This window comes from Benincasa hispida, chromosome 12 (genome assembly GCF_009727055.1).
Source record: "Benincasa hispida cultivar B227 chromosome 12, ASM972705v1, whole genome shotgun sequence".
In the NCBI taxonomy this organism is placed as follows: domain Eukaryota; kingdom Viridiplantae; phylum Streptophyta; class Magnoliopsida; order Cucurbitales; family Cucurbitaceae; genus Benincasa; species Benincasa hispida.
In genome coordinates this window covers 48,160,890-48,173,740 of record NC_052360.1, presented here as the reverse complement: position 1 = coordinate 48,173,740, position 12,851 = coordinate 48,160,890, and the positions used below count along the sequence as shown (strand labels likewise).

At 30.6% G+C, this 12,851-nt stretch overlaps 1 protein-coding gene across 1 annotated transcript; it reads left to right on the top strand.

Moving 5' to 3' along the window:
* The first annotated feature begins 3,231 nt into the window (after nt 1-3,231).
* Nucleotides 3,232-12,070, top strand: LOC120068008 (uncharacterized protein At1g28695-like). Its single transcript, XM_039019667.1, has 3 exons — nt 3,232-3,546; nt 4,311-4,715; nt 11,080-12,070. Exons 1-3 carry the CDS (start codon nt 3,391-3,393, stop codon nt 11,590-11,592), a joined length of 1,074 nt encoding a protein of 357 aa, XP_038875595.1. The 5' UTR covers nt 3,232-3,390; the 3' UTR covers nt 11,593-12,070.
* Nucleotides 12,071-12,851: the final 781 nt, after the last annotated feature.

The window sequence follows — 12,851 nt, the reverse complement described above, 5'->3', positions numbered from 1 at the left end:
TCAAAATCAGCTTAGACTCTCCTCCCTTTACCTAAATTCGAAGATTCCAATTTATAACAATTGGTTAGCATCGCAATGTCGTGCCTTCACGTGCCCTCGAGTTGAGGTGTAGTGCCACAGCGCCTAGCAGTGTTGATGCATTGTGTGCTCGCATGTCTTTCGTCAAACTTTGGAATACCGTGGTGCTACCGTTGCTGCTACTATCAAGAATTAGTGCTATCGTTGTCGCTGTGCCTAACCTCCTAGGGGCATTTCCGTCATTTTCTCACTTCTTGAAGCCCGATTTTTTTTTTAATTCCTAGTTGCTTCATATTAACCCCAAACATTTGTAACACTCGATTCTACCTCTTTGATGCTCGATACCTGTAAAAGCATTAAATAAATACATAAAATCAAGTAACAACTTTGAATTAGGTAGACGAGATAACACATTTTCAATGCCATCAAGATTCCAGTCATATAATTAGTATGCATTTTTCTTTTATCAAATTAGATTTAGGTTATTAATCTTTTATCAAGTTAAAGGTTAATGCCTCTTGCCATTCAAATGGCCATGTATTGGAGTGGAGATGCTCATTCGTGATTGTCATAGCCAATTGGTTGGCGGTGGCAAAGTCTAGAAAAGAAGAAAAACATGGATTGGATGTTTTCTCTATTGAATCCTTGGCGCCTCTTCTCGATTTGCAAATGATTACCTCATATGGGATTTGTTATCTATAGGTTTAATTAGATGTTTAAGTGTTAGTTAATGTTATCTACGTCATGCATAAGTGTTGTCCCTCCAAGGGGCAGGTAAGAGGAAATCAGGGAGTCGATGCTGAAGGTGAAAATTAAGGGGATCCTCAACTAGCTTTCTCGTGTTTTACTTTCAGATGAGTCTTTATATGAACGGATAGGCTTTTCTTCGTCCTAATGAAGTTTCTTTTTTCTTAAAAAGAAAAAAAGGAGGGGGAGGGGGGAAGAATTCAAAATTTTATAAGTAGAATCCAAACATAGGTCAATAAATAAAGTATCAATTACTATTTAGAAGGTTGATGGTTTAATCCCACTTTCATAATTTTTGAGCTACAATGAGGGTAGGGGTAATCATTCAAAACTGTGAAAATCGAACTGAAAAATGCTAGAAATTGAATAATGCGGTTCTGTTCGGTTTAGTATAATTTTCAAACCGAATTTAGCGTTTAGGTTCGACTTCAAAATTAAAAACCAAATTTAAAATATATAATATTAGTTAGGGTTTAGACTTTAGAGGGTTTTTCAGTTCATCTTCTTCTTAGTTCTTACGTTTCCTCGTGAGGCAGACACATGCAAACGGGACCATTGACCACAATCTCTCTCTCACTCATAGTCGTCGGACTAGGTCTCCCTCCGATAGACTTAGATCTCTCATCTCTCACCTTGATTTCTCTCACTCGTAGTTGTCAAACTAGGTCTCCGTCTGGAGGACTAGATCTGATAAGAAGCTGACCATCATAGAAGAACATGAAGTTTTACAAGAGAAAAATGAAGCTCACAAAGCTCAAACTAGCTCAATTAAAGCTCATGTTGAAAATCCATGGGAGAACTTTCTAAGTCAATCCAATCATGAAGCAATCATTATACCTCAAGAACCAATGACAAGAGTTAGAGCTAAAAGACTTTGAATTTGAATGAAATTTTCTTAGAGTTTATTCTCTCAAACTTTATGCTTTCTTTGTATTCTTGTGTTTAGAATGCATGTTTTTAGAACTTTCAATCTAGTTTGATCAATTAGATTGTGGAGAGTTGAAATCTTGAAATTAGGAACAAGTTCTTCTTTCTTCTTGATCATTGATCAATCTTCCAAGCCCAAATTTGTTTAGCTTTCTTGGGGGTGTTTATTAATTAGTTAATTAGGGTTATTCTTATTACTGTTGTGGGGGTTCACCTTGCTTAGGGGGGAGTTCTCAAACGTGATTGAGGTAGTTCCCTTTATCATTTGTTTGAAATCTTGAAGTTAGGAACAAGTTCTCATTTCTTCTTGATCATTGATCAATCTTCCAAGCCAAATCTGTTTAACTTTCTTGGGGTAATTATCAATTTTTTTAATTGGGGTTGTTCTTAAGATCTTTCATCTCTCACTAGAGTTGGTAAAATTCCTTGCAAGGTTGGGTCCTCACGGTTTGACCGACGATGAGGTCAAACCGAGGACATCTTTAGGGTCCCCGGACTGGGGACAAGGTAGGGATGGGGAGGGTATCCCCGACCTCGACCTCACCCCGAATTAGATTTTTAAATATTTTTCTATATATATATATATTAGGTATCTAACTTTTTACATTTAGTCTAGTTTTTAATTTAGTTCAATCTAAACCTAACTAAAGTGTTCAAGCACAAATCGAAGAGAACTTTAGGAAAAGAAATTTAAAAAAAAATCTTAATAGAGAAACAAAAAGAAAAATAGGGAATGGATCCTCACGGGCACCCATTTCCCGACGGGGAATCCTTACCCCTGTCTCCGCCATTGATGAGGGTGGGGATGGGGTTAAATCCCTCATCAGGAATGAGGACAGAGAACCCTCCCTCGCCTAGCCCTACCCCCGTTGCCAACCCTATCTCTCATCTTGATCTCTTTCTCACTTGTCGAACTAGACTTCCTCCGACGGACCAGATCTCTCACTTCGATCTCTCTCTCATTCATCGGACCAAGCTCCCTCCATCAAACTAAATTTCTCTTACTCAGATCTCTCTAATAGTCTTACTTATTGAACCAGACTCTGTCTGACCAAATCTCTCTCACTTAGATCTCTCTCACAGTTTCACTCATCAGTCGTTGGACCAGCCTCCTTCCATCGGACCAAATCTCTCTCACAGTCTCACTCCTCAAATCTCTGATGTTTGATTGGATTTGAAGTTTAAAATTATATTTAGAAAAGGTTGTAAATAAAAAGAGAAAATGATTGGATTTGAAGTTTAAAATTATATTTAGAAAAGGTTGTAAATAAAAAGAGAAAATGGAAGGAAATTCCGAACTATAAACATTTAGAAAATAAGGGGAAAAAAACAAAACTGCGAAACCAAATGACTGTACATATATATGGTTCGATTTGGTTCGATCCAAACCGAACAAGTGATCGATTCAATTCATATGATAAATTTTTAAAATTTACCATTCGATTTGATTTGAGTTCGTTGGAACTCAAAAGAAAATATTAAACCTCCAGTGGAGGTTGGAATCTCAACTCAAAAGAAAATAAAATAACATAAAAGAAACAAACAAAGGTTGCCCGCGCTGGTTGACCTTAAATTTCTTCTCTAAATGAAGGAAGCTGTGAGAATTAATAATTGCGCTCACTCAAGTTTCTTTCAACAAGAAATCAGAAGGCCATTCCTAAAATTCTCTAATTCTTCTCGTTCTTCCACCGCATTTTCATGGACTTTCCCAAGGTTTCCGTCGGTAATTATGTGATTCCGTCTCTGCTCTTCGCTGGAATTCTCTTATTTTGCGTTACTGCTTCCTCTGTTTTGAATCCTTTCACTCTTCTCTCCAACGGACGCCATTGCAGCAGCAACAAGCTTCATAATCAGGTCTCACTGGCGCAACCGCATTCTCTATCTCTGCTTTTTAATTGATTGTGAAATCGTTCTGGATTAATCCTTGCACCGTAATCCTCGGGATTTTGATTCTGTTGTTACGCTACTTATGAAGTCCCCTATCCTTTTCGTTTTTGTGAAATTTAGAATCGTTTGTGTAAATTGGTTCTGGATTAACCGTTCCTGAACATTTCAAGTGATTTCATTGTCTTTGTCATTTCTGTGCAATTTCGAATCGATTTCTTTGAATTGGTTCTGTATTAACTCTTGATGAACATTACTAGTTATTTCATTCGGTCTTTATCATTTTTGTACAATTTAGAATCGATTGTATGAGTTGCTTCTGGATTAACTGTTGCTGAACATGACTAGTGATTTGAATCAGTTTTGCTCTTGATCATTTATGTGCAATTTCGAATACATTTCCGTGAATTGATTCTGGATCAATTGTTGCTGAACATGATTAGTCATTTTATTCTGCCTTCATCATTTTTGTGCAATTTAGAATCGTTTGTGTGAATTGGTTCCGGATTAACCGTTTCTGAAAATTACTAGTGATTATCTGTCTTTATCATTTTTGTGCAATTTAGGATCAATTTCTGTGAATTGGTTCTAGATCAATTGTTGCTGAACATTACTAGTTATTTGATTCAGTCTTTGTCATTTTTGTGTAATTTAGAATTGATCGTGCGAATTCGCTATCGATTTTGCGTAACTTGAAATTGATTATGAATTTGTTCTGGATTCAATGTTTGCAGAATAACACCAGCGATTATGATTCTGTTGCACCACGAGACGAGCTTGAATTGGCTCTATCCAGAGCGTCAATGGCAAACAAGACGGTGATAATCGCCGTCGTAAACAAGGCGTACGCCGATCAAGAAACCGCAGTGGTTACGACTATGCTGAACGTGTTTCTTGATAGTTTCTGGCTCGGAGAAGGCACGCGGCCTTTGGTAAATCACCTCCTTCTCGTCGCCGTCGATCAAACGGCGTACGAACGGTGCCAGTTCCTTCGTCTGAACTGCTTCCGGCTGGTAACGGACGGCGTCGATTTCGGCGGCGAGAAGCTTTACATGTCGGAGGATTTCATTAAGATGATGTGGAGAAGGACTCGGTTTCTCTTGGAAGTCCTCCAACGGGGATACAACTTCATCTTCACGGTACGTTCTCTTTTTTCGAGCATAATTTTATTTAATTCTTTTTTTCCCTTTGAAAAATTAATTTGAGAATTGATCATTAGTTTCCCAAAAAAAAAAAAAAAAAAAAAAAAAAAAGGATCATCAATTTTAGCCCTGAATGTTTTATTTTATCAAATTAAAATCAAAGTTTCAATAAGTGTTATAATGTTACAATTTTAACTCTAATAACTTATGTTCCATTTTTCTTTTCATAGAAATTTATGAATTTTGGGAAAAGAAAATATTAATGGATAATTGGTGCATTGGTCAAAACTTATTATTTGTTTTTTTTTTTTCTTTTTTTTTTTTTTTGTAAAATCGTATTTTATTTAGAGTAATGAGTTTATTAAGATGATTACTATTGTTATGATAAAATTAGAAGAAAATGAATCTATGGTAAAAATTAAAAAACTAAGATTCTATTTGGTAATCATTTGAGTCTCATTTAGTAACTATTTTATTTTTTATTTTTGTTTTTGAAAATTAAGCTCATATAATCTATTTTCACCTCCAAATTTCTTCTTTAATTATCTACTTTTCACTAATTATTTAAAAAATCAAGCCAAATTTTGAGAACCAAATTTTGGCTAAGAATTCTAAGATGCAAATTATTGTAAGAAATGTAGATGAGATATACTTAATTTTTAAAAATAAAAACTAAAAACCAAAAGGATCATTGGTTTTTTGTTTTTGTTTTTGAAAATTAAACTTACTTTATTCCCATTTCTTATAATGATTTGCATTCCTATCTAAATTTCAAAAACAAAAACAATTTTTTGAACGTTACGCCCCATTTGGTAACAATTTTGTTTTTTGTTTTGATTTTTGAAAATTAAGTCTATTTACATCCTATTTCTTACAATAATTTGCATTTTTAAGTACAATGTATAAATTCTTAGCCAATTTCTAAAAATAAAAAAACTTTTTAAGATCTATTTTTTTTACAACTTTTTAAGATCTATTTTTTTTAGTTTTCAAAATTTGACTTGCTTTTTAAACTATTAGTAAAAAGTAATAACAAAGGAAGCAATTTGGTGTGAAAATAACGTCCATAAGCATAATTACTAAAGGAGCTTACCTTTTCTAGTTCTCTAGTTTAGTTTTTAAATCATTGGTGAAAAAGTAATAACAAATGAATAAATTTGAAGTGAAAATAGTGTTCACAAGCTTAATTTTCAAAAACAAAAATAAAAAATTAAATGGTTAAGGGGCTTAAAGTTTTAATTAAATTTAGGATTCAATTTATGAAATTAATTTTTTTTTAAGATCTAAGGGTGCTTTTGGGTTGACAGGTTTAACAAATCTTAACAAATTTTTGTGTTTGGTAAAACAGTTTGGGATTAAATTCATTAAAACCACTTAGGCAGTTTTTAAAATATGTTTCAATTCTAGTAGAATTAAATTTCAATCTTTAAATTCATACCATATCGATTTGTTTAATTACAACTATTCTCCTTAATACTTAAGGATTAGTCTAAAGCAATAAAATATGACATTTAGAATAATTATTTAAAAAATTATAAATTGTATTTAAAATACAAATAATAGCAATTTTATTTTAGTTATTATATCTAAAATACAATAATTTAGTATTTGTTACCAAATACAACAACACTTCTTCAAGTTTAAAGCTCAGAAATTTCCACAAACAATATATTTTTTCTTTCTCATATATTTTGACTAAATAACTTAAATTAGAAACCATGACTACAAAATAAATATGATCAGCCTTTTAGAAAAGAAGATTTTCTTCAATGTGACCTAAACGAACCAACTTGATTTACGGAGGAAATTTATGAAAGTCAGATATTATAAATGAAAAGAAGAAAATTACGAAAATATGTAAACTCTAAACAGAAAAATACATATATATCAAATACAAAACAATAATAATTAGTACCAATAGTACTATTTTTTTTTAAAAAAAAATTAAACTATTACTATCATTATTGTTTTTTAGTTGTTTACAAAAATATTACTAATTCAATATTTGATGATTATGTAAAGTGTTAATTTGATTTGTGTTCATTTCCTAACTAATTTCTCTCGTATGAAACTAATATCAACTTTTTAAAGAAAAAATATTAACTTAATTAGAACTATTTTTCACCTCCCTCAAATTTCTGCCAAAAAAAACAGGGAAAAAAAAAAAGATCACTCAAATTAATCCATGGGTATCTTACCTAATGAGCATCTTATTATATTTAACCTTCACTAATAATTGATTTAACTATTTGATTTATGTTTGAAAGAGAGATTTTTATATATTGCCATATGGTATGATTTGAAAGGGTGTATTGTCCATGAAAACTTAGTTGTAGAGGTTTAAAAAAAGACGACTAGATATAACAATTAGGAAGGAGATGATCAAAAGCCTTTTATATAAATCTGAAATATTAAATGATATTCGATCCATGTGGATTACTATTTAATAAATTGAAATTTTGTTCTTAGTATAATTACATTGTACAACTTGTCTAAAAATAAAACTAGGAAGACACCCTCGAATAATTAAAATAAATAAATAAGAAAGAAAAAGAAAAAAAACAACTACAACTACTACTATTCAACTCTAGTTCCACCTGTCAATTGAAATGTTCTAAAACAATATGGCTAGTTGCTTTTGAATTGTCAAACAAAAAATAAGAAGAAGGCACATTGTGACACAAAATGTACACCATCTTTGAATAATTTCAAATTTACATCTAATAAATTAATTAATTTTAAAAATGAATTTATTAGAGATCTACTAAACACAATAATAAAAGTATATATCTCATTTGATAATCTTTTGATTTTTTTTTTAAATTTGTGCTTGTTTCGCACAATTTTTTCCATCATAGATTTCCTGGTTTTTAAAAATTATTTTGGAATTTGGTTAAAAATTTAACTATTTACTTCAAATCATTGTAAGAAAATAAGAGAAATTAGATTTAGCTTTCAAAAACTAAAAACGAAAAATGATAGTTACCAAACTAGATCTGATAGGTTTGATTTGAAAGCAATCTTACAATAAACATCGAACACATAGAAAATAATGGATAAAAATAATATTTATAGACTTAATTTTTAAAATAAAAAATAAAAAAATTATTTAGTTATCAAAATAGATGTTAGAAATTTATTAGGTATTTTTGGAAGTTTATGAACTAAATAATTTAATGATTTAACTAATAAATTTTTTCAAAACCGGATTTGAGTATGAGCCAATGAGATGTTAACATCCATAGAAATCACCTCCACACCAAATTAGCATCTTTAAGCAGCCATTCTAGGGATCTAAACTCAAGCAGTCTAATGTACACATTGAGCAAGATTTGACTTTTAGAATCTTAAATTAGTTTAATAAATAATTAACTCAATATCTTACATTAAGTATTTGATATTATTATATTGTTAATTTATTATATGATTTATTGCTAGCCAGGGAATCTTGTAGCTAAAGATTATTTTATGGTATGGTAGTTTTTGTGGTTGAGTTGAAACTCTGTTCTAGCTGAATTTGATGTTAAAATTGGCACATGGTAAACTTATATAAGATACTAAGGAATTGACACAAATTGGGAGAGAGAATTATACGACCTTAAACAAAAAAAAAAAAGTCTACAAAATTAAAATTATCAATTTTGATAACGTATTTTTTAAAAGTAGCCATTTTGGTATCTATTTGAAATACCAAAATGGTTATATTTTAATACAAATTTATGTTTATATTTAAGTGTGTTCATAGATTGGATTGGGTCAGGTTGAAATACAATCCGACCCAATTTTTCGAGTTGTAAGTTTCTTCAACTCAAATAGTCTTTTTTAAATAATGAACCAAATGAACTCATCCATTAAACATTTGGGTTGAGTTGGATTAGGTTGGTTTGGATGATGATCATTTATTTAAATTTTTTTTCTAAAAATAAGTAAAATGTTACTATGTGACAGAAATTATTTAATTATTTTTATATATTGAATTAAAATTAACAACAAAATTTTAATTTATATTATAAAGATTTTCTTTCTAAAGTGCTAAAAAATTATTTTTAAGAGTTGTTAGAGAATAATGTTCCAAAAAATCATGAAATTAAATAAAATTAAAATAAATACACATGACCTCAAGTAACAAAACACATACTTTTTAAAATTAATAATAAGATTGATTTAGTTTTGGTTATTTCAGGTGAATACATGAATCAGATTTTTATTTATTTGAACAAAACTCAACCCAACCTAAACGATACAAGTTGGACTGGGTTGATTGAATTTTAGGTTATTGAGCTTTTTGAACATCCCTAATTACATTTTAAGAAATTTAGTGAGTAAGTGACATGTTAAAATTTCGATGGAAAAAGATGAAATAAAATAAAAAAAGATATGTAACTAAAATGCTAACTTTTTCAAGTAAAAAAAACAAATTAGACATCTATCAAAATCACTCACTCATTTATTTTAGGGTTAATTACATAAATAGAATTCAAGTCCAAAATAATAGAATATGTAGTACACCACCATTTTGCTCCCTTCTTCCCAGTTTTCTCAAATTAAAAGCTATCACTGATAGCCACTGATAGTTGTTATCAGTTACTATCGCTGATAGCTTCTATCAATTGCTATCGATGATTGTTGCTATCAGCGATAGCTTTCAATTTGAGAAAAATTAATACAATCTCGAAATATTAACTTTTAATTTACTATCAATTATAGTATCTATCATTAGTCACTTTCATCAATTAGAATCAACCTTGAAATATCAATACTTAAGACTATCAGTGGCTATCAATGATAGATTTATAAATAGTGATCAACTTTGAAAGAAGACCAACAACTTTGATTACCAAAGTAGCCTCATTAATAATCTTTTATCATGGTTATCGCTGATAGTAGCTATCAGTCGCTATCATTGATAGACTTTCATAAATTAGAATCAACCTTGAAATATTAACACTTAAGTTTATCAATGATAGACTTCTATAACTGGTTATCATCTTTGAAAGAAAACTCGATATATAGATATCACATAAGTTCTATCATCGATATCACTAACATCGCAAGGTTATCATCTTTGAAAGAAACTCAATATATAGATATCAACTAAGTTCTATCACCAATATCACTAACATCACTCATATTGTGGTTATCAGTGATAGCTTCTTTCACTGTAATATCATTGATAAGATACTATCAATGATCTCAATGATATCATGCTATCAGTGGTAGTTCTCTATCACCGATAGCGTGCTATTAGTGGTAGCTTCTATCACTGATAACGTGTTATTGGGTAGCTTTTATTATCGATAACGTACTATCAGATAGCTTCTATCATCGATAACGTGCTATCGGGTAGCTTCTATCATTGATAACATGTTATTAGTATGAGCTTCTATCACTAGTAACATGCTATCAGTAGTAGCTTCTATCAATCATAGCCACTAAACACCTTTTTGTCCCTTTCTTGTCCTTCCCGAATATTTATAAATCTCTTTTCTTTTCGGCGATAGCTTCTATTACTGATAAATATGCTATTAGTGATAATTTCTAGGCATTTCACTTACTTTTTAGTTCAAGATTCAACTTTATTAATTAAATTCACTAAGTTGGCTATCAATGATAGATTTCTATAAGTGGCTATTAACTATGAAAATATGATCAAAGATTAAGCTATCAGTGATAGAAAATATTAGTATCACTAATAGATTTTCATTTGCTATTTATATTTATTATTTGTTATAATAATCAAACTTGATGATTGACTTATTGGTGTTAAGTCACTTATGAATATACTTTCAAGACTTGGGTACGAAACTCAACCTCATAATTCTTGTGAAAAAAGGGAAGAAGAAAAAATTCAAATAAAGGAAAGGAAAATTTAAAAAATAAGAGAAAGAGAAGAAGCAAAATTTGAAGAAAGGAAATAAGATTAAATAGAAAAAAAAAAAGAAGCAAAAACCAGAGAAATGAAAGAACAAAAACGGGAGAAATAAAATGAAAAAATGGAAAAAGGGAGGGATGAAGCAAAAATAGAAGAAAATAAAAAAAATAAAAAGACTAAAAAAAAGTGTGCAACAAAACAGACAAAGAGAGGGTGAAATTGAAAATTAAAAAAAATATCAAAAATTGACTAGTCAACTTTTCCATATTTACAAATATTTTAAAGATATAATATATTTTAAAAAAATTTCATTTATTCTACTCACTATTACAAATATCATTTATTTTAACATACAAGAATTAAGCCCATCTTCTCTCTTGAGGGCCCAATTATTGAATCAAGGCCCAATAACCACCAAAACATGAAACATGGCCCATTTAAAGAATGAAGCCCAATTAATCCCAATCTTCATTGATTTCTCCTCCACAGGACACGGACGTAATGTGGCTTCGAAACCCCTTCACGAAGCTGAGCCCCAACAAAACAGAGGATCTCCAAATCAGCACCGACGGTTTCTCCGGTAACCCATTTGGGGAGGAGAATTTCATAAACACCGGATTCTACTTCGTCCGATCAAACAACAAAACCATTTCCCTCTTCCAAAATTGGTATGATCTAAAAGACAATTCCACAGGGAAGAAGGAGCAGGATGTTCTTCTAGAGCTCATCCATGGCGGAATCATCGGCAAGCTTGGCCTCAGAGTCCGATTCCTTGACACGCTTTACTTCAGTGGGTTTTGTCAGGACAGTCGGGACCCTAGGGAAGTGGCGACGGTTCATGCCAATTGCTGCCGGAGCATCGCCGCAAAGGTTGCCGATCTCCGGACAGTGCTTTATGATTGGAAGAAGTTCAGGGAGATGAGTTCTTATAATAGTGTGGAGAATGCGACGGCTGAGTTTAAATGGTCGCCGCATTCGGGGTGTTTGAATTCGTGGCATTAGAATTTAAGGGAGGTTTGGTTGAAAGGTAGTTGAAGATGAGATTTTTATCCCGTTGATATTTATTCTCCAACCCTAAATGATCAATGATTAGCCTAGAAACAGATGAAATCTACTATCATGTTTTAGATAGTATCACATCAAGAATGATCATGTCTATCATAGTTCTAACACGATGACTATATCTATCGTAATCTTCATTTTTCTTGAAAAATTCACGGTAAAAGCACAACACAATGTGAAAAAAATGAAGATCGCAATTAAATAATGCCATCACGTTAGGATTACGATGGATATGACCATCTTTAATGTGATTATGTATAAAATGTGATAGTGCTTTTTGAGATAAGTAGAAAGTTAGATTTTATATGTTTGTGGAGATGAGTATTAATCACTTAGGCATATGTGAAAGGGTCATATGTACAAAAATCTCTTGAAAAATTTACTTTTCTTTGTTGGTTTTTGGAATGTTATATATAGGTTTGAGTGGTTAGTAATTTTTTAAATTTACAAACGATTCGAATCTTCATTCTCAAGAAAGATAATAGACGTCAATTATTAATTAGTGACTAGAGTTTACAATTTGATATATTTTGATGAACATGACTTCGTAGAGAAAAGTTTTTATATTTCAATTTTAGAGAATATACCTCAGACAACTATTTGAACTAAATAAAAGTTATTTTTGTATATTGTACTAGAAAAAAAAGTTATTTTTTGTATACTTCAACTATTAATGAAATTTAGAGTTAAAACTAATAACAGTGAAAATTGGTACTTTTATAGGATTTTAAAGGTTAAATTACCTAGTCCATAAATTTTTAGGCTTCCTATTTAGTTTGTTAATTTTTAAAAAATATCAAACTAGCTTTTCAGGAAATTGAAAGCTTAGGATCTTACATTTTTTTTTTTTTTTTTTTTGAATATAAACTTCAATAAAACTAGAAGGTTCATAACAGCACACACCTGTAATTGATTTGTTTAGGGTCTTACATTTGAATCTAATAAACCAATTAATTTGATTTGATTTTTTTCTTAATATCCTAATAATTTATTAGATAAAAAATAAAAAATATATGAAGATTTATTATATAAAAAAAGTTATTAGACAAGAAATTGAATGTTTATAGATTTATTAAAAACTATTTATTAGTAAGAAACTTTTTTAACACAACAAAATAGAGAGCTACTTAAAAAAAAAGGAAAAAAGAAAAAAAAGAAATAGAGGGGCAAGTAAGAGATTTATGATCACTCACCATTAG